The 17,786-nt window shown below is 62.5% G+C and overlaps 1 protein-coding gene across 2 annotated transcripts in view; it reads right to left on the minus strand.

Annotated features, from left to right (window-relative positions):
- Positions 1 to 3,725: 3,725 nt before the first annotated feature.
- The window catches only part of LOC137309115 (aladin-like), a 29,110-nt gene continuing 15,049 nt past the window's right edge, over positions 3,726 to 17,786 (minus strand). Inside the window, exons 5-12 of one of the 2 annotated variants that reach the window (XM_067977403.1) lie at positions 17,423 to 17,469; positions 16,933 to 17,031; positions 15,061 to 15,204; positions 13,412 to 13,532; positions 13,178 to 13,302; positions 12,160 to 12,220; positions 7,406 to 7,493; positions 3,726 to 3,888 (exon numbers count right to left, since the gene is read on the minus strand). In XM_067977403.1, the coding sequence (XP_067833504.1) occupies positions 3,743 to 3,888; positions 7,406 to 7,493; positions 12,160 to 12,220; positions 13,178 to 13,302; positions 13,412 to 13,532; positions 15,061 to 15,204; positions 16,933 to 17,031; positions 17,423 to 17,469 (831 nt within the window). In that variant the 3' untranslated portion in view covers positions 3,726 to 3,742. The remainder of the gene's footprint in view (positions 3,889 to 7,405; positions 7,494 to 12,159; positions 12,221 to 13,177; positions 13,303 to 13,411; positions 13,533 to 15,060; positions 15,205 to 16,932; positions 17,032 to 17,422; positions 17,470 to 17,786) is intronic. The other variant, XM_067977404.1, reaches the window with a different exon arrangement.

Raw genomic sequence — 17,786 nt, forward strand, 5'->3', positions numbered from 1 at the left:
TGGGGGGAAGAGAGGGAGAGCGCGGGGGGGGGGAGAGGAGAGGAGAGAGGCGGGGGGGGGGGAGAGAGGGAGAGCGCGGGGGGGAGAGGGAGAGCGCGGGGGGGGAGAGAGAGGGAGAGCGCGGGGGGGAGAGAGGGAGAGCGCGGGGGGGGGAGAGAGAGGGAGAGCGCGGGGGGGGGGAGAGAGGGAGAGCGCGGGGGGGAGAGAGAGGAGAGCGCGGGGGGGGGGGAGAGAGGGAGAGCGCGGGGGGGGGGAGAGAGGGAGAGCGCGGGGGGGAGAGAGGGAGAGCGCGGGGGGGAGAGAGGGAGAGCGGGGGGGGAGAGAGGGAGAGCGGGGGGAGAGGAGGGAGAGCGCGGGGGGGGGGAGGAGAGAGGGAGAGCGCGGGGGGGGAGAGAGAGAGAGCGCGGGGGTGAGGAGGGAGAGCGCGGGGGGGGAGAGAGGGATGGAGCGCGGGGGAGAGAGGTGAGAGCGCGGGGGGAGAGGGAGAGCGCGGGGGGGGGGGAGAGCGGGGGGGGGGAGAGGAGAGCGCGGGGGGGAGAGAGGAGAGCGCGGGGGGGGAGAGAGGGAGAGCGGGGGGGGGGGAGAGAGGGAGAGCGCGGGGGGGAGAGAGGAGAGCGCGGGGGGGAGAGAGAGGGAGAGCGGGGGGGGGGAGAGAGGGAGAGCGCGGGGGGGGGGAGAGAGGGAGAGCGCGGGGGAGAGAGGGAGAGCGCGGGGGGGGAGAGGAGAGCGCGGGGGGGAGAGAGAGGGAGAGCGCGGGGGAGAGAGGAGAGCGCGGGGGGGGAGAGAGGGAGAGCGCGGGGGGGGAGAGAGGGAGAGCGCGGGGGGAGAGAGGGAGAGCGCGGGGGGGAGAGAGAGGGAGAGCGCGGGGGAGAGAGAGGGAGAGCGCGGGGGGGGGGGGGAGAGGAGAGCGCGGGGGGGGAGAGAGGAGAGCGCGGGGGGGGGGAGAGAGAGGGAGAGCGCGGGGGGGAGAGAGAGGGAGAGCGCGGGGGGGGGGGGAGAGGAGAGCGCGGGGGGGGGAGAGAGGGAGAGCGCGGGGGGGAGAGAGGGAGAGCGCGGGGGGGAGAGAGGGAGAGCGCGGGGGGGAGAGGGAGAGCGCGGGGGGGGAGAGAGAGGGAGAGCGCGGGGGGGAGAGAGGGAGAGCGCGGGGGGGGGGAGAGGGAGAGCGCGGGGGGGGGGAGAGAGGGAGAGCGCGGGGGGAGAGAGAGGGAGAGCGCGGGGGGAGAGAGAGGGAGAGCGCGGGGGGGAGAGAGGGAGAGCGCGGGGGGGAGAGAGGGAGAGCGCGGGGGAGAGAGGGAGAGCGCGGGGGGGGGGAGAGGGAGAGCGCGGGGGGGGGGAGAGAGGGAGAGCGCGGGGGGAGAGAGAGGGAGAGCGCGGGGGGAGAGAGAGGGAGAGCGCGGGGGAAGAGAGGGAGAGCGCGGGGGGAGAGAGAGGGAGAGCGCGGGGGGGGAGAGAGGGAGAGCGCGGGGGGAGAGAGAGGGAGAGCGCGGGGGGGAGAGGGAGAGCGCGGGGGGAGAGAGGGAGAGCGCGGGGGGGGAGAGGGAGAGCGCGGGGGGAAGAGAGGGAGAGCGCGGGGGGGGGAGAGAGGGAGAGCGCGGGGGGAAGAGAGGGAGAGCGCGGGGGGGAAGAGAGGGAGAGCGCGGGGGGGAAGAGAGGGAGAGCGCGGGGGGAAGAGAGGAGACGCGGGGGGAAGAGAGGAGAGCGCGGGGGGGGAAGAGAGGGAGAGCGCGGGGGGAGAGAGAGGGAGAGCGCGGGGGGGAAGAGAGGGAGAGCGCGGGGGGGAAGAGAGGGAGAGCGCGGGGGGAGAGAGGGAGAGCGCGGGGGGGAGAGAGGGAGAGCGGGGTGGGGGAGAGAGAGGGAGAGCGCGGGGGGAAGAGAGGAGAGCGCGGGGGGGGGAGAGGGAGAGCGCGGGGGGGAGAGAGGGAGAGCGCGGGGGGGAGAGAGGGAGAGCGCGGGGGGGAGAGAGGGAGAGCGCGGGGGGGAGAGAGGAGAGCGCGGGGGGAGAGAGGGAGAGCGCGGCGGGAGAGAGGAGAGCGCGGGGGAGAGAGAGGGAGAGCGCGGGGGGGAGAGAGGGAGAGCGCGGGGGGGAGAGAGGGAGAGCGCGGGGGGGAGAGAGGAGAGCGCGGGGGGGAGAGAGGGAGAGCGCGGGGGAGAGAGGGAGAGCGCGGGGGGAGAGAGGGAGAGCGCGGCGGGAGAGAGGGAGAGCGCGGCGGGAGAGAGGGAGAGCGCGGGGGGAGAGAGAGGGAGAGCGCGGGGGGAGAGAGGGAGAGCGCGGGGGGGAGAGAGGGAGAGCGCGGGGGGGAGAGAGGGAGAGCGCGGGGGGGAGAGAGGGAGAGCGCGGGAGAGGGAGGGAGAGCGCGGGGGGAGAGGGAGGGAGAGCGCGGGGGGAGAGGGAGGGAGAGCGCGGGGGGAGAGGGAGGGAGAGAGGGAGAGCGCGGGGGGAGAGAGGGAGAGCGCGGGGGGAGAGAGGGAGAGCGCGGGGGGAGAGAGGGAGAGCGCGGGGGGGGAGAGAGGGAGAGCGCGGGGGGGAGAGAGGGAGAGCGCGGGGGGGGAGAGAGGGAGAGCGCGGGGGGGGAGAGAGGGAGAGCGCGGGGGGGGAGAGAGGGAGAGCGCGGGGGGGAAGAGAGGGAGAGCGCGGGGGGGGAGAGAGGGAGAGCGCGGGGGGGAGAGAGGGAGAGCGCGGGGGGGGAGAGAGGGAGAGCGCGGGGGGGAGAGAGGGAGAGCGCGGGGGGGGGAGAGGGAGAGCGCGGCGGAGAGAGGGAGAGCGCGGGGGGGAGAGAGGGAGAGCGCGGCGGGAGAGAGGGAGAGCGCGGGGGGAGAGAGGGAGAGCGCGGGGGAGAGAGGGAGAGCGCGGGGGGAGAGAGGGAGAGCGCGGGGGAGAGAGGGAGAGCGCGGGGGAGAGAGGGAGAGCGCAGAGGGAGAGCGCGGAGGGAGAGCGCGGGGGGAGAGAGGGAGAGCGCGGGGGGAGAGAGGAGAGCGCGGGGGGAGAGAGGGAGAGGCGGGGGGAGAGAGGGAGAGCGAGGGAGAGCGCGGGGGGAGAGAGGGAGAGCGCGGGGGGAGAGAGGGAGAGCGCGGAGGGAGAGCGCGGAGGGAGAGCGCGGGGGGAGAGAGGGAGAGCGCGGGGGGAGAGAGGGAGAGCGCGGGGGGAGGAGAGGGAGAGCGCGGGGGGAGAGAGGGAGAGCGCGGGGGGAGAGAGGGAGAGCGCGGGGGGAGAGAGGGAGAGCGCGGGGGAGAGAGGGAGAGCGCGGGGGGAGAGAGGGAGAGCGCGGGGGGAGAGAGGGAGAGCGCGGGGGGAGAGAGGGAGAGCGCGGGGGGAGAGAGGAGAGCGCGGGGGAGAGAGGGAGAGCGCGGGGGGGAGAGAGGGAGAGCGCGGGGGGAGAGAGGGAGAGCGCGGGGGGAGAGAGGGAGAGCGCGGGGGGAGAGAGGGAGAGCGCGGGGGGAGAGAGGGAGAGCGCGGGGGGAGAGAGGGAGAGCGCGGGGGGAGAGAGGGAGAGCGCGGGGGAGAGAGGGAGAGCGCGGGGGGAGAGAGGGAGAGCGCGGGGGGAGAGAGGGAGAGCGCGGGGGGAGAGAGGGAGAGCGCGGGGGGGAGAGGGAGAGCGCGGGGGAGAGAGGGAGCCGGTCGGACAGGGGAGAGGGCAGGAGGGGCGGGGGAAGAGTCCAGTTACAGAATATCATCAATGTGGGGAGGGGACGAATCCCCACCCCCCCCCAGTGATACTGACCATACGACAGCCTGCATGGCCTATCACAGAGCTGGCAGATGCCTGGTGTGAGGGAGTGAGGGGGACCGGACCCACCTGATCTCTTCATCGCCACATTCAAACGTGGTCTTGGATAAATCTGCACAGATGGAAGCCGTCTTGGAGCTGCCTCCTGTCGCCAACATCTCACCTGAACACAGGAAAAGGGACAGTTAGTCACTGGAATGGGTGGGGGGTCGGGTCCATCGAGGGGAGGGGAGAGACGGGCCCATCGGAGTGGGGAGGGCGGGGGGGGGGAGACGGGCCCATCGGAGTGGGGAGGGCGGGGGGGGGAGACGGGCCCATCGGAGTGGGGAGGGCGGGGGGAAGGAGGCTAAGGGTAGCATAGTGGTTATGTTATTGGGCTGGTAATCCCGAGGCCTGGACTAAAATCCGGAGTCATGAGTTCAAATTCCGCCACGGCAGCTGGCGAATTTAAATTCAATTAATTAATTAAAAATCTGGAATTAAAATTCTAGTATCAGTGATGATGGCCATGAAACGATCAGATTGTCGTAAAAACCCATCTGGTTCACTAATGTCCTTTAGGGAAGGAAACCTGCCGTCCTTACCCGGTCTGGCTATATGTGACTCCAGACCCACAGCAATGTGGTTGATCTTAATCGCCCTCTGAAATGGCCCAGCGAGACACTCAGTTGTAAAATCTCGCTACGAAAAGTCGTACAAGAATAAAACCGGACGGACCACCGGCATCGGACCACTCGGCACCGGACACGACAACGGCAAAACACCAAGCCCAGTCGACCCTGCAAGGTCCTCCTTACTAACATCTGGGGACTTGTGCCAAAATTGGGAGAGCTGTCCCACAGACTAGTCAAGCAACAGCCTGACATAGCCATACTCACAGAATCATATCTTTCAGCCAACGTCCAGACTCTTCCATCACCATCCCTGGGTATGTCCTGTCCACCGGCAGGACAGACCCACCAGAGGTGGTGGTACAGTGATATACAGTCAGGAGGGAGTGGCCCTGGGAGTCCTCGACATTGACTCTGGACCCCATGAAATCTCATGGCATCAGGTCAAACATGGGCAAGGAAACCTCCTGCTGATTACCACCTACCGTCCTCCCTCAGCTGACGAATCAGTCCTCCTCCATGTTGAGCACCACTTGGAGGAAGCACTGAGGAGAGCAAGCGCACAGAATGTACTCTGGGTGGGGGACTTCAATGTCCATCACCAAGAGTGGCTCGGTAGCACCACTACTGACCGAGCTGCCGAGTCCTGAAGGACATAGCTGCCAGACTGGGCCTGCAGCAGGTGGTGAGCGAACCAACACGAGGGAAAAACTTACTTGACCTCGTCCTCACCAATCTATCTGTCGCAGATGCATCTGTCCATGACAGTATTGGTAGGAGTGACCACCGCACAGTCCTCGTGGAGATGAAGTCCCGTCTTCGCACTGAGGACACCATCCAACGTGTTGTGTGGCACTACCACCGTGCTAAATGGGATAGATTCAGAACAGATCTAGCAGCTCAAAACTGGGCATCCATGAGGCGCTGTGGGCCATCAGCAGCAGCAGAATTGTATTCCAGCACAATCTGTAACCTCATGGCCCGGCATATTCCTCACTCTACCATTACCAACAAGCCAGGGGATCAACCCTGGTTCAATGAGGGAGTGTAGAAGAGCATGCCAGGAGCAGCACCAGGCGTACCAAAAAATGAGGTGCCAACCTGGTGAAGCTACAACTCAGGACTACATGCATGCTAAACAGCGGAAGCAACATGCTATAGACAGAGCTAAGCGATTCCACAACCAACGGATCAGATCAAAGCTCTGCAGTCCTGCCACATCCAGTCGTGAATGGTGGTGGACAATTAAACAACTAACGGGAGGAGGAGGCTCTGTAAACATCCCCATCCTCAATGATGGCGGAGTCCAGCACGTGAGTGCAAAAGACAAGTCTGAAGCATTTGCAACCATCTTCAGCCAGAAGTGTCGAGTGGATGATCCATCTCAGCCTCCTCCCGATATCCCCACCATCACGGAAGCCAGTCTTCAGCCAATTCGATTCACTCCACGTGATATCAAGAAACGGCTGAGTGCACTGGATACAGCAAAGGCTATGGGCCCCGACAACATCCCAGCTGCAGTGCTGAAGACTTGTGCTCCAGAACTAGCTGCACCTCTAGCCAAGCTGTTCCTGTACAGCTACAACACTGGCATCTACCCGACAATGTGGAAAATTGCCCAGGTATGTCGTGTCCACAAAAAGCAGGACAAATCCAATCCGGCCAATTACCGCCCCATCAGTCTACTCTCAATCATCAGCAAAGTGATGGAAGGTGTCGTCGACAGTGCTATCAAGCGGCACTTACTCACCAATAACCTGCTCACCGATGCTCAGTTTGGGTTCCGCCAGGACCACTCGGCTCCAGACCTCATTACAGCCTTGGTCCAAACATGGACAAAAGAGCTGAATTCCAGAGGTGAGGTGAGAGTGACTGCCCTTGACATCAAGACAGCATTTGACCGAGTGTGGCACCAAGGAGCCCGAGTAAAATTGAAGTCAATGGGAATCAGGGGGAAATCTCTCCAATGTCTGGAGTCATACCTAGCACAAAGGAAGATGGTGGTGGTTGTTGGAGGCCAATCATCTCAGCCCCAGGACATTGCTGCAGGAGTTCCTCAGGGCAGTGTCCTCGGCCCAACCATCTTCAGCTGCTTCATCAATGACCTTCCCTCCATCATAAGGTCAGAAATGGGGATGTTCGCTGATGATTGCACAGTGTTCAGTTCCATTCGCAACCCCTCAAATAATGAAGCAGTCCGAGCCCGCATGCAGCAAGACCTGGACAACATCCAGGCTTGGGCTCATAAGTGGCAAGTAACATTCGCGCCAGATAAGTGCCAGGCAATGACCATCTCCAACAAGAGAGAGTCTAACCACCTCCCCTTGACATTCAATGGAATACTCTCCACTTGCTTGGATGAGTGCAGCTCCAACAACACTCAAGAAGCTCGACACCATCCAGGACAAAGCAGCCCGCTTGATTGGCACCCCATCCACCACCCTAAACATTCACTCCCTTCACCACCGGCGCACAGTGGCTGCAGTGTGTACCATCCACAGGATGCACTGCAGCAACTCGCCAAGACTTCTTCGACAGCACCTCCCAAACCCGCGACCTCTACCACCTAGAAGGACAAGAGCAGCAGGCACATGGGAACAACACCACCTGCACGTTCCCCTCCAGATCACACACCATCCCGACTTGGAAATATATCACCGTTCGTTCATCGTCGCTGGGTCAAAATCCTGGAACTCCCTCCCTAACGGCACTGTGGGAGAACCTTCACCACACGGACTGCAGCGGTTCAAGAAGGCGGCTCACCACCACCTTCTCAAGGGGCAATTAGGGATGGGCAATAAATGCCGGCCTCGCCAGCGACGCCCACATCCCATGAACGAATAAATAAATTTTAAAAAAGGCTGGCACATTGAAGTGGGGAGGGGGGGGGGGGAAGACGGGCCCATCGGGGACAGGTCCATTGTCCGGGGGGGTGGGGGGTACGGGGCCATCATCTTGCCTCACGCCCGCCCCATCCAACCCGTTTAATACGCAGACCAATCCCACACAGGTCGACATCATGAAACCTGGGACTGTGTCTCTGCAGCACACAGCAAGATCCAAACTCACCTGTGTCCGAGAATGTCAGGAGGTAGATCACTGATTCGCCCTGGACTGTGAACAGCAAACGTGTCCCATCAGGGCTCCAGCAACCCGTCTGAGAACAGAATGGCAGAGAGTCAGCGGCAGGATCGGCAGGCAGCAGGCAACGTCTCCCCGTCCCCTCCCCATCACCCGCTCCCCTCACCATCACCCGCTCCCCTCACCATCACCCGCTCCCCTCACCATCACACGGCCCTCCCCCATCCCCATCCCCCCATCACACGGCCCTCCCCCATCCCCATCCCCACCATCACACGGCCCTCCCCCACCCCCCATCACCATCCCCCCATCACACGGCCCTCCTCCCAACCCCATTCCAATCCCCTCCCACCATCACCCCCCTCCCATCACCCACCCCTCGCCACCCTCCCCTCCCGTCACAATCCCCTCCCCCTGTCACCACCCCCTCTCACTGACCCCACTCTCCGTCCCGGCCCCCTCTCACCGTCACCATCTCCTCTATCCAAATCCCGTGTCTGACCCCGGGTACGGGCGTGTATCTGTATCCCGTGTCTGACCCCGGGTACGGGCGTGTATCTGTATCCCGTGTCTGACCCCGGGTACGGGCGTGTATCTGTATCCCGTGTCTGACCCCGGGTACGGGCGTGTATCTGTATCCCGTGTCTGACCCCGGGTACGGGCGTGTATCTGGATCCCGTGTCTGACCCCGGGTACGGGCGTGTATCTGTATCCCGTGTCTGACCCCGGGTACGGGCGTGTATCTGTATCCCGTGTCTGACCCCGGGTACGGGCGTGTATCTGGATCCCGTGTCTGACCCCGGGTACGGGCGTGTATCTCTATCCCGTGTCTGACCCCGGGTACGGGCGTGTATCTGTATCCCGTGTCTGACCCCGGGTACGGGCGTGTATCTGTATCCCGTGTCTGACCCCGGGTACGGGCATGTATCTGTATCCCGTGTCTGACCCCGGGTACGGGCGTGTATCTGTATCCCGTGTCTGACCCCGGGTACGGGCGTGTATCTATATCCCGTGTCTGACCCCGGGTACGGGCGTGTATCTGTATCCCATGTCTGACCCCGGGTACGGGCGTGTATCTGTATCCCGTGTCTGACCCCGGGTACGGGCGTGTATCTGTATCCCGTGTCTGACCCCGGGTACGGGCGTGTATCTGTATCCCGTGTCTGACCCCGGGTACGGGCGTGTATCTGTATCCCGTGTCTGACCCCGGGTACGGGCGTGTATCTGTATCCCGTGTCTGACCCCGGGTACGGGCGTGTATCTCTATCCCGTGTCTGACCCCGGGTACGGGCGTGTATCTCTATCCCGTGTCTGACCCCGGGTACGGGCGTGTATCTGTATCCCGTGTCTGACCCCGGGTACGGGCGTGTATCCGTATCCCGTCTCTGACCCCGGGTACGGGCATGTATCTCTATCCCGTGTCTGACCCCGGGTACGGGCGTGTATCTCTATCCCGTGTCTGACCCCGGGTACGGGCGTGTATCTGTATCCCGTGTCTGACCCCGGGTACGGGCGTGTATCTGTATCCCGTGCCTGACCCCGGGTACGGGCGTGTATCTGTATCCAATGTCTGACCCCGGGTACGGGCGTGTATCTGTATCCCGTGTCTGACCCCGGGTACGGGCGTGTATCTGTATCCCGTGTCTGACCCCGGGTACGGGCGTGTATCTCTATCCCGTGTCTGACCCCGGGTACGGGCGTGTATCTCTGTCCCGTGTCTGACCCCGGGTACGGGCGTGTAACTCTGTCCCGTGTCTGACCCCGGGTACGGGCGTGTATCTGTATCCCGTGTCTGACCCCGGGTACGGGCGTGTATCTGTATCCCGTGTCTGACCCCGGGTACGGGCGTGTATCTGTATCCCGTGTCTGACCCCGGGTACGGGCGTGTATCTGTATCCCGTGTCTGACCCCGGGTACGGGCGTGTATCTGTATCCCGTGTCTGACCCCGGGTACGGGCGTGTATCTGTATCCCGTGTCTGACCCCGGGTACGGGCGTGTATCTGTATCCCGTGTCTGACCCCGGGTACGGGCGTGTATCTGTATCCCGTGTCTGACCCCGGGTACGGGCGTGTATCTGTATCCCGTGTCTGACCCCGGGTACGGGCGTGTATCTGTATCCCGTGTCTGACCCCGGGTACGGGCGTGTATCTGTATCCCGTGTCTGACCCCGGGTACGGGCGTGTATCTGTATCCAGTGTCTGACCCCGGGTACGGGCGTGTATCTGTATCCCGTGCCTGACCCCGGGTACGGGCGTGTATCTCTATCCCGTGTCTGACCCCGGGTACGGGCGTGTATCTGTATCCCGTGTCTGACCCCGGGTACGGGCGTGTATCTGTATCCCGTGTCTGACCCCGGGTACGGGCGTGTATCTCTGTCCGGTGTCTGACCCCGGGTACGGGCGTGTAACTCTGTCCCGTGTCTGACCCCGGGTACGGGCGTGTATCTCTATCCCGTGTCTGACCCCGGGTACGGGCGTGTATCTGTATCCCGTGTCTGACCCCGGGTACGGGCGTGTATCTGGATCCCGCGTCTGACCCCGGGTACGGGCGTGTATCTGTATCCCGCGTCTGACCCCGGGTACGGGCGTGTATCTGTATCCAGTGTCTGACCCCGGGTACGGGCGTGTATCTGTATCCCGTGTCTGACCCCGGGTACGGGCGTGTATCTGTATCCCGTGTCTGACCCCGGGTACGGGCGTGTATCTGTATCCCGTGTCTGACCCCGGGTACGGGCGTGTATCTGTATCCCGTGTCTGACCCCGGGTACGGGCGTGTATCTGTATCCCGTGTCTGACCCCGGGTACGGGCGTGTATCTGGATCCCGCGTCTGACCCCGGGTACGGGCGTGTATCTGTATCCCATGTCTGACCCCGGGTACGGGCGTGTATCTCTATCCCGTGTCTGACCCCGGGTACGGGCGTGTATCTGTATCCCGTGTCTGACCCCGGGTACGGGCGTGTATCTGTATCCCGTGTCTGACCCCGGGTACGGTCGTGTATCTGTATCCCGCGTCTGACCCCGGGTACGGGCGTGTATCTGTATCCCGCGTCTGACCCCGGGTACGGGCGTGTATCTGTATCCCGTGTCTGACCCCGGGTACGGGCGTGTATCTGCATCCCGTGTCTGACCCCGGGTACGGGCGTGTATCTCTATCCCGTGTCTGACCCCGGGTACGGGCGTGTAACTCTGTCCCGTGTCTGACCCCGGGTACGGGCGTGTATCTGTATCCCGTGTCTGACCCCGGGTACGGGCGTGTATCTGTATCCCGTGTCTGACCCCGGGTACGGGCGTGTATCTGTATCCCATGTCTGACCCCGGGTACGGGCGTGTATCTGTGTCCCGTGTCTGACCCCGGGTACGGGCGTGTATCTGTATCCCGTGTCTGACCCCGGGTACGGGCGTGTATCTGTATCCCGTGTCTGACCCCGGGTACGGGCGTGTATCTGTGTCCCGTGTCTGACCCCGGGTACGGGCGTGTATCTGTATCCCGTGTCTGACCCCGGGTACGGGCGTGTATCTGTATCCCGTGTCTGACCCCGGGTACGGGCGTGTATCTCTATCCCGTGTCTGACCCCGGGTACGGGCGTGTATCTGTATCCCGTGTCTGACCCCGGGTACGGGCGTGTATCTCTATCCCGTGTCTGACCCCGGGTACGGGCGTGTATCTCTATCCCGTGTCTGACCCCGGGTACGGGCGTGTATCTGTATCCCGTGTCTGACCCCGGGTACGGGCGTGTATCTGTATCCCGTGTCTGACCCCGGGTACGGGCGTGTATCTGTATCCCGTGTCTGACCCCGGGTACGGGCGTGTATCTGTATCCCGTGTCTGACCCCAGGTACGGGCGTGTATCTGTATCCCGTGTCTGACCCCGGGTACGGGCGTGTATCTGTATCCCGCGTCTGACCCCGGGTACGGGCGTGTATCTGTATCCCGCGTCTGACCCCGGGTACGGGCGTGTATCTGTATCCCGCGTTTGACCCCGGGTACGGGCGTGTATCTGGATCCCGCGCCTGACCCCGGGTACGGGCGTGTATCTGTATCCCGTGTCTGACCCCGGGTACGGGCGTGTATCTGTATCCCGCGTCTGACCCCGGGTACGGGCGTGTATCTGTATCCCGTGTCTGACCCCGGGTACGGGCGTGTATCTGTATCCCGTGTCTGACCCCGGGTACGGGCGTGTATCTGTGTCCCGTGTCTGACCCCGGGTACGGGCGTGTATCTGTGTCCCGTGTCTGACCCCGGGTACGGGCGTGTATCTGTATCCCGTGTCTGACCCCGGGTACGGGCGTGTATCTGTGTCCCGTGTCTGACCCCGGGTACGGGCGTGTATCTCTATCCCGTGTCTGACCCCGGGTACGGGCGTGTATCTGTATCCCGTGTCTGACCCCGGGTACGGGCGTGTATCTCTATCCCGTGTCTGACCCCGGGTACGGGCGTGTATCTGTATCCCGTGTCTGACCCCGGGTACGGGCGTGTATCTGTATCCCGTGTCTGACCCCGGGTACGGGCGTGTATCTGCATCCCGTGTCTGACCCCGGGTACGGGCGTGTATCTGTATCCCGTGTCTGACCCCGGGTACGGGCGTGTATCTGCATCCCGTGTCTGACCCCGGGTACGGGCGTGTATCTATATTCCGTGGCGCAGGGCGGAAGGTGTTGCAGTCTCTGGGTGACGATGGTGACTGCGAGTGAGACGATGGTGACCGTGAGCGAGACGATGTTGACCGCGAGCGAGACATACCTGGCACCTGCCGCGCAGAGTCGGCCACCGTTCGCAGGTCCACGTGCGAGTCTCCCACACCCTGAGACAGAGGAGATAAAATGGGCACGTGTTCACACTCTGGTGCAAGGACTCGTGCAGGACTGTCACAACGGCTGCTGGGGAGGTGATCCTGACCGATGCTGGTGGAATCTGTACTGAGCCCCTCCTCCCAATCGGATTCTCTCTGTTTAAATAATAATCCCCGCACACAAACCACACTCAGATCAACAGCACAAGGCTCACAGAGGAAGTGAGTCCACTACCCAGACCCTGAGGGGGGCCTCTCCCGTCACACTGTGACCCCACGTACACTGGAGGGGGAGAGGGTCACACTCAGACCCTGCAGGGGGTCTCTCCCTTCACACTGTGACCCCACGTACACTGGAGGGGGAGAGGGTCACACTCAGACCCTGCAGGGGGCCTCTCCCTTCACACTGTGACCCCACGGACACTGGAGGGGGAGAGGGTCACACTCAGACTCTGCAGGGGGCCTCTCCCTTCACACTGTGACCCCACGTACACTGGAGGGGGAGAGGGTCACACTCAGACTCTGCAGGGGGCCTCTCCCTTCACACTGTGACCCCACGTACACTGGAGGGGGAGAGGGTCACACTCAGACCCTGCAGGGGGCCTCTCCCTTCACACTGTGACCCCACGTACACTGGAGGGGGAGAGGGTCACACTCAGACCCTGCAGGGGGTCTCTCCCTTCACACTGTGACCCCACGTACACTGGAGGGGGAGAGGTACAATGTCACACACAGAGCTGATCACTGGGGGACCCAGCGAGTCAGAGGGGGACGTAACTTAACACCGTCCTGATTGTAACATCACAACATCATTCCCAGACAGACACTCCACGTACGGGGGGGGACGGGGGGACGAGGGAACGGACGGGAGTGGGGTGGGAGACGGACAGGGGTACCCTCTCCAGCGGTAGGTACCCAGAGACAATACGCAGCCCGTACCTCCCATCCCCACTCCATTCAGACACTCACCTGAAAACAGAAGACGGAGTTGCTGCCAGAACTCTGCTGCCATCAGGTGACCAGGCCAGGTAAGTGACCCCTCCTCCTCCAACTCGCTGTAAAGGTACACAGATCTCTGTGGACACATCCCAGACCTGGGGAGAGGGGAACAGGTCAATACCTCATCAGGAAACACATCCGTTACAGGTACAATAACACACACGCAGTGCGTGCTGACCCTCACCCTGACGGTCTGCATCTTACCATCATAGAAGTATCAACTGGAGATGCGGACAGGAGCAATCCTCCCTTGGGAGACCAGGCGAGTGAGGTTACGGGGCAGTGGCCGGGCTGGGAGAGAACGTGGGCACAGCCTGACGAGGGCCTGAAACAAGAGAGAGACAAACCCCCGGGGTCAAAGTCAGACCAACACCAATTAATCCCATTAATGCGGCACCCTTAACGTAGTAAAACCTCCCCGAGACGCTTCACAGGTGCGATTATCAATCAGAAATTTAACACCGAGCCACATGAGATATTAGGGACAGGTGACCAAAAGCTCGGACAAAGAGGGAGGTTTTAAGGAGCGTCTTGAAGGAGGAGAGAGAGAGGCGGAGAGGTTTAGGGAGGGAATTCCAGAGCTCGGGGCCCGGGCAGCTGGAGGCACCTCTCAGTACTGCCCCTCCGACAGTGCGGCGCTCCCTCGGTACTGACCCTCCGACAGTGCGGCCCTCCCTCGGTACTGACCCTCCGACAGTGCGGCGCTCCCTCAGTACTGCCCCTCCGACAGTGCGGCGTTCCCTCAGTACTGCCCCTCCGACAGTGCGGCGCTCCCTCGGTACTGCCCCTCCGACAGTGCGGCGCTCCCTCGGTACTGACCCTCCGACAGTGCGGCGCTCCCTCGGTACTGACCCTCCGACAGTGCGGCGCTCCCTCGGTACTGACCCTCCGACAGTGCGGCCCTCCCTCAGTACTGACCCTCCGACAGTGCGGCGCTCCCTCAGTACTGACCCTCCGACAGTGCGGCGTTCCCTCAGTACTGACCCTCCGACAGTGCGGCGCTCCCTCAGTACTGACCCTCCGACAGTGCGGCGCTCCCTCGGTACTGACCCTCCGACAGTGCGGCGCTCCCTCAGTACTGACCCTCCGACAGTGCGGCGCTCCCTCGGTACTGACCCTCCGACAGTGCGGCGCTCCCTCGGTACTGACCCTCCGACAGTGCGGCGCTCCCTCGGTACTGACCCTCCGACAGAGCGGCGCTCCCTCGGTACTGACCCTCCGACAGAGCGGCGCTCCCTCGGTACTGACCCTCCGACAGTGCGGCGCTCCCTCGGTACGGACCCTCCGACAGTGCGGCGCTCCCTCCGTACCGACCCTCCGACAGTGCGGCGCTCCCTCAGTACTGACCCTCCGACAGTGCGGCGCTCCCTCAGTACGACCCTCCGACAGCGCGGCGCTCCCTCAGTACCGACCCTCCGACAGCGCGGCGCTCCCTCAGTACTGACCCTCCGACAGAGCGGCGCTCCCTCAGTACAGACCCTCCGACAGCGCGGCGCTCCCTCAGTACTGACCCTCCGACAGTGCGGCGCTCCCTCAGTACTGACCCTCCGACAGTGCGGCGCTCCCTCAGTACTGACCCTCCGACAGTGCGGCGCTCCCTCAGTACCGACCCTCCGACAGCGCGGCGCTCCCTCAGTGCTGCACTGGGAGTGTCGGCCTGGATTACGGGCTGCGTTTGCGGCTCAGTCCCACACCGGGTGAGATCCGCTTCAGTCAGCACAGGCCGGGGACGGAGCCTGGGCCTTTCCTGCTCAGTGTGTGTTCAGGAAGTTTCTAACTGTGCGGTTGGCCCTGTCGTTCACACGGCCATGCCTGCGGAGATTGGGTTCCCGCTGGCTGGTCACACACGGTACCTGGTGGAGAGGGAGGTGGGGTCGATGTTCCACACCAGGATACAGCTCTGGCAGCCCACAGCCAGCACCGAGGCACAGAGAGGCTTCCATGCCAGAGCCGACACATTCTTCTGTAACCGGTGCTTCAGGGTCGGCACAGTCTCACTGAAAGAAAAGAAAGACCAGGAGTGACCGAGAGGCAGATCACGCGTGGCACACACATGTGGCACAGACATGTCACATACAGACACGCACACACCCCACACAGGCACAGACACGTGGCACAGACGTGGCACATACAGTCACACACACACACCGATACACAAGCACAGACGTGGCACATACAGTCACACACACACACACACACCGATACACGAGCACAGACGTGGCACATACAGTCACACACACACACCGATACACAGGCACAGACGTGGCACATACAGTCACACACACACACACACACCGATACACGAGCACAGACGTGGCACATAGTCACACACACACACTGATACACAGGAACAGACGTGGCACATACAGTCACAAACACACACACACACCGATACACGAGCACAGACGTGGCACATACAGTCACACACACACACCGATACACAGGCACAGACGTGGCACATACAGTCACACACACACACTGATACACAGGAACAGACGTGGCACATACAGTCATACACACACACCACACACACACACACCGATACACAAGCACAGACGTGGCACATACAGTCACACACACACACACCGATACACAGGCACAGACGTGGCACATACAGTCACACACACACACTGATACACAGGAACAGACGTGGCACATACAGTCACACACACACACACACACACACACCGATACACAAGCACAGACGTGGCACATACAGTCACACACACACCGATACACAGGCACAGACGTGGCACATACAGTCACACACACACACTGATACACAGGAACAGACGTGGCACATACAGTCACACACACGCACACACACACCCCGATACACAAGCACAGATGTGGCACATACAGTCACACACACACACCGATACACAAGCACAGACGTGGCACATACAGTCACACACACACCGATACACAAGCACAGACGTGGCACAGTCACACACACACACACCGATACACAGGCACAGACGTGGCACATACAGTCTCACACACACACACAAACCAATACACAAGCACAGACGTGGCACATACAGTCTCACACACACACACACCAATACACAAGCACAGACGTGGCACATATAGTCACACACACACACCGATACACAGGCACAGACGTGGCACATACAGTCACACACACACACACTGATACACAGGAACAGACGTGGCACATACAGTCACACACACAACGATACACAGGCATGGCACATACAGTCACACACACCGATACACAGGCACAGACGTGGCACATACAGTCACACACACACACACCGATACACAAGCACAGACGTGGCACATACAGTCACACACACACACACCGATACACAAGCACAGACGTGGCACATACAGTCACACACACACACACCGATACACAGGCACAGATGTTGCACATACAGTCACACACACACACCGATACACAAGCACAGACGTGGCACATACAGTCACACACACACACCCCACACAAGCACAGACGTGGCACATACAGTCACACACACACCCCACATGCATATACAGGCACATACAGATGCACACACACACCCGTGTCCCAGACACGAGGCACAGACAGGCACATACAGTCTCACGCACACACCCCACACGGATATACAGGCACATACAGACAAGCACACACACCCGAATGCAGCCCACACCCTCACCTGCAGGCACGACCTGGCAGTGACAGTTAACAGTCCCACAGTGAAGGTCAGGCCCACATGTACCTTTTCGAGTTGTAAACGCGGATAGAATCGTCCAGAAGTGCCAACGCAAACTTGTCCGTGTGGGGGTGCCAGGCAAAGGCACGGAGAGGGTACCCCACCCTGGGGATACAGAGCAGCAATCAGCTTCAGGCTTGCTACAGACCCTCACAGAGGGGGAGTGACCCCCATAAACTCCACTGTACCCCCACAGAGAGGGGGAGTGACCCCATCATCACACTGTACCCCCATAGAGAGGGGGAGTGACCCCATCATCACACTGTTGCCCTACAGGAGTGGGAGGGGGAGCGACCGTGACCCCATTAACCCGTGATGTTTCCAAGGCCTTTCCCCCCACACCATCCCTCCAACCTTTCCCCCCACCCAATCCCACCCACCCCATCCCTCCAACCTTTCCCCCCACCCAATCCCACCCACCCCATCCCCCCTCGCTTCACACCCACCCCTTCCATCACCCTCTCCCCCCACCCCAGGTTTACAGTCAGTGACTCACCAGTCTGTGACCTGGGAGAATTCAGACAGCAGGGACTCCGTGCTCAGCTGTAAAAGAGAACAGAGTCCTGACCAGTCCTGACCACAGTAAACCCGACCCCTCGCACCCTGACCCCTCGCACCCTGACCCCTCGCACCCCGACCCCTCGCACCCCGACCCCAGTAAACAGCATATACCGCCTGACCCCTCGCACCCTGACCCCTCGCACCCCGACCCCTCGCACCCCGACCCCTCGCACCCCGACCCCAGTAAACAGCATATACCGCCTGACCCCTCGCACCGACCCCTCGCACCCCGACCCCTCGCACCCCGACCTCAGTAAACAGCACATACACCCCGACCCCTCGCACCCTGACCCCTCGCA

Source organism: Heptranchias perlo, unplaced genomic scaffold (genome assembly GCF_035084215.1).
Source record: "Heptranchias perlo isolate sHepPer1 unplaced genomic scaffold, sHepPer1.hap1 HAP1_SCAFFOLD_1475, whole genome shotgun sequence".
NCBI lineage: Eukaryota > Metazoa > Chordata > Chondrichthyes > Hexanchiformes > Hexanchidae > Heptranchias > Heptranchias perlo.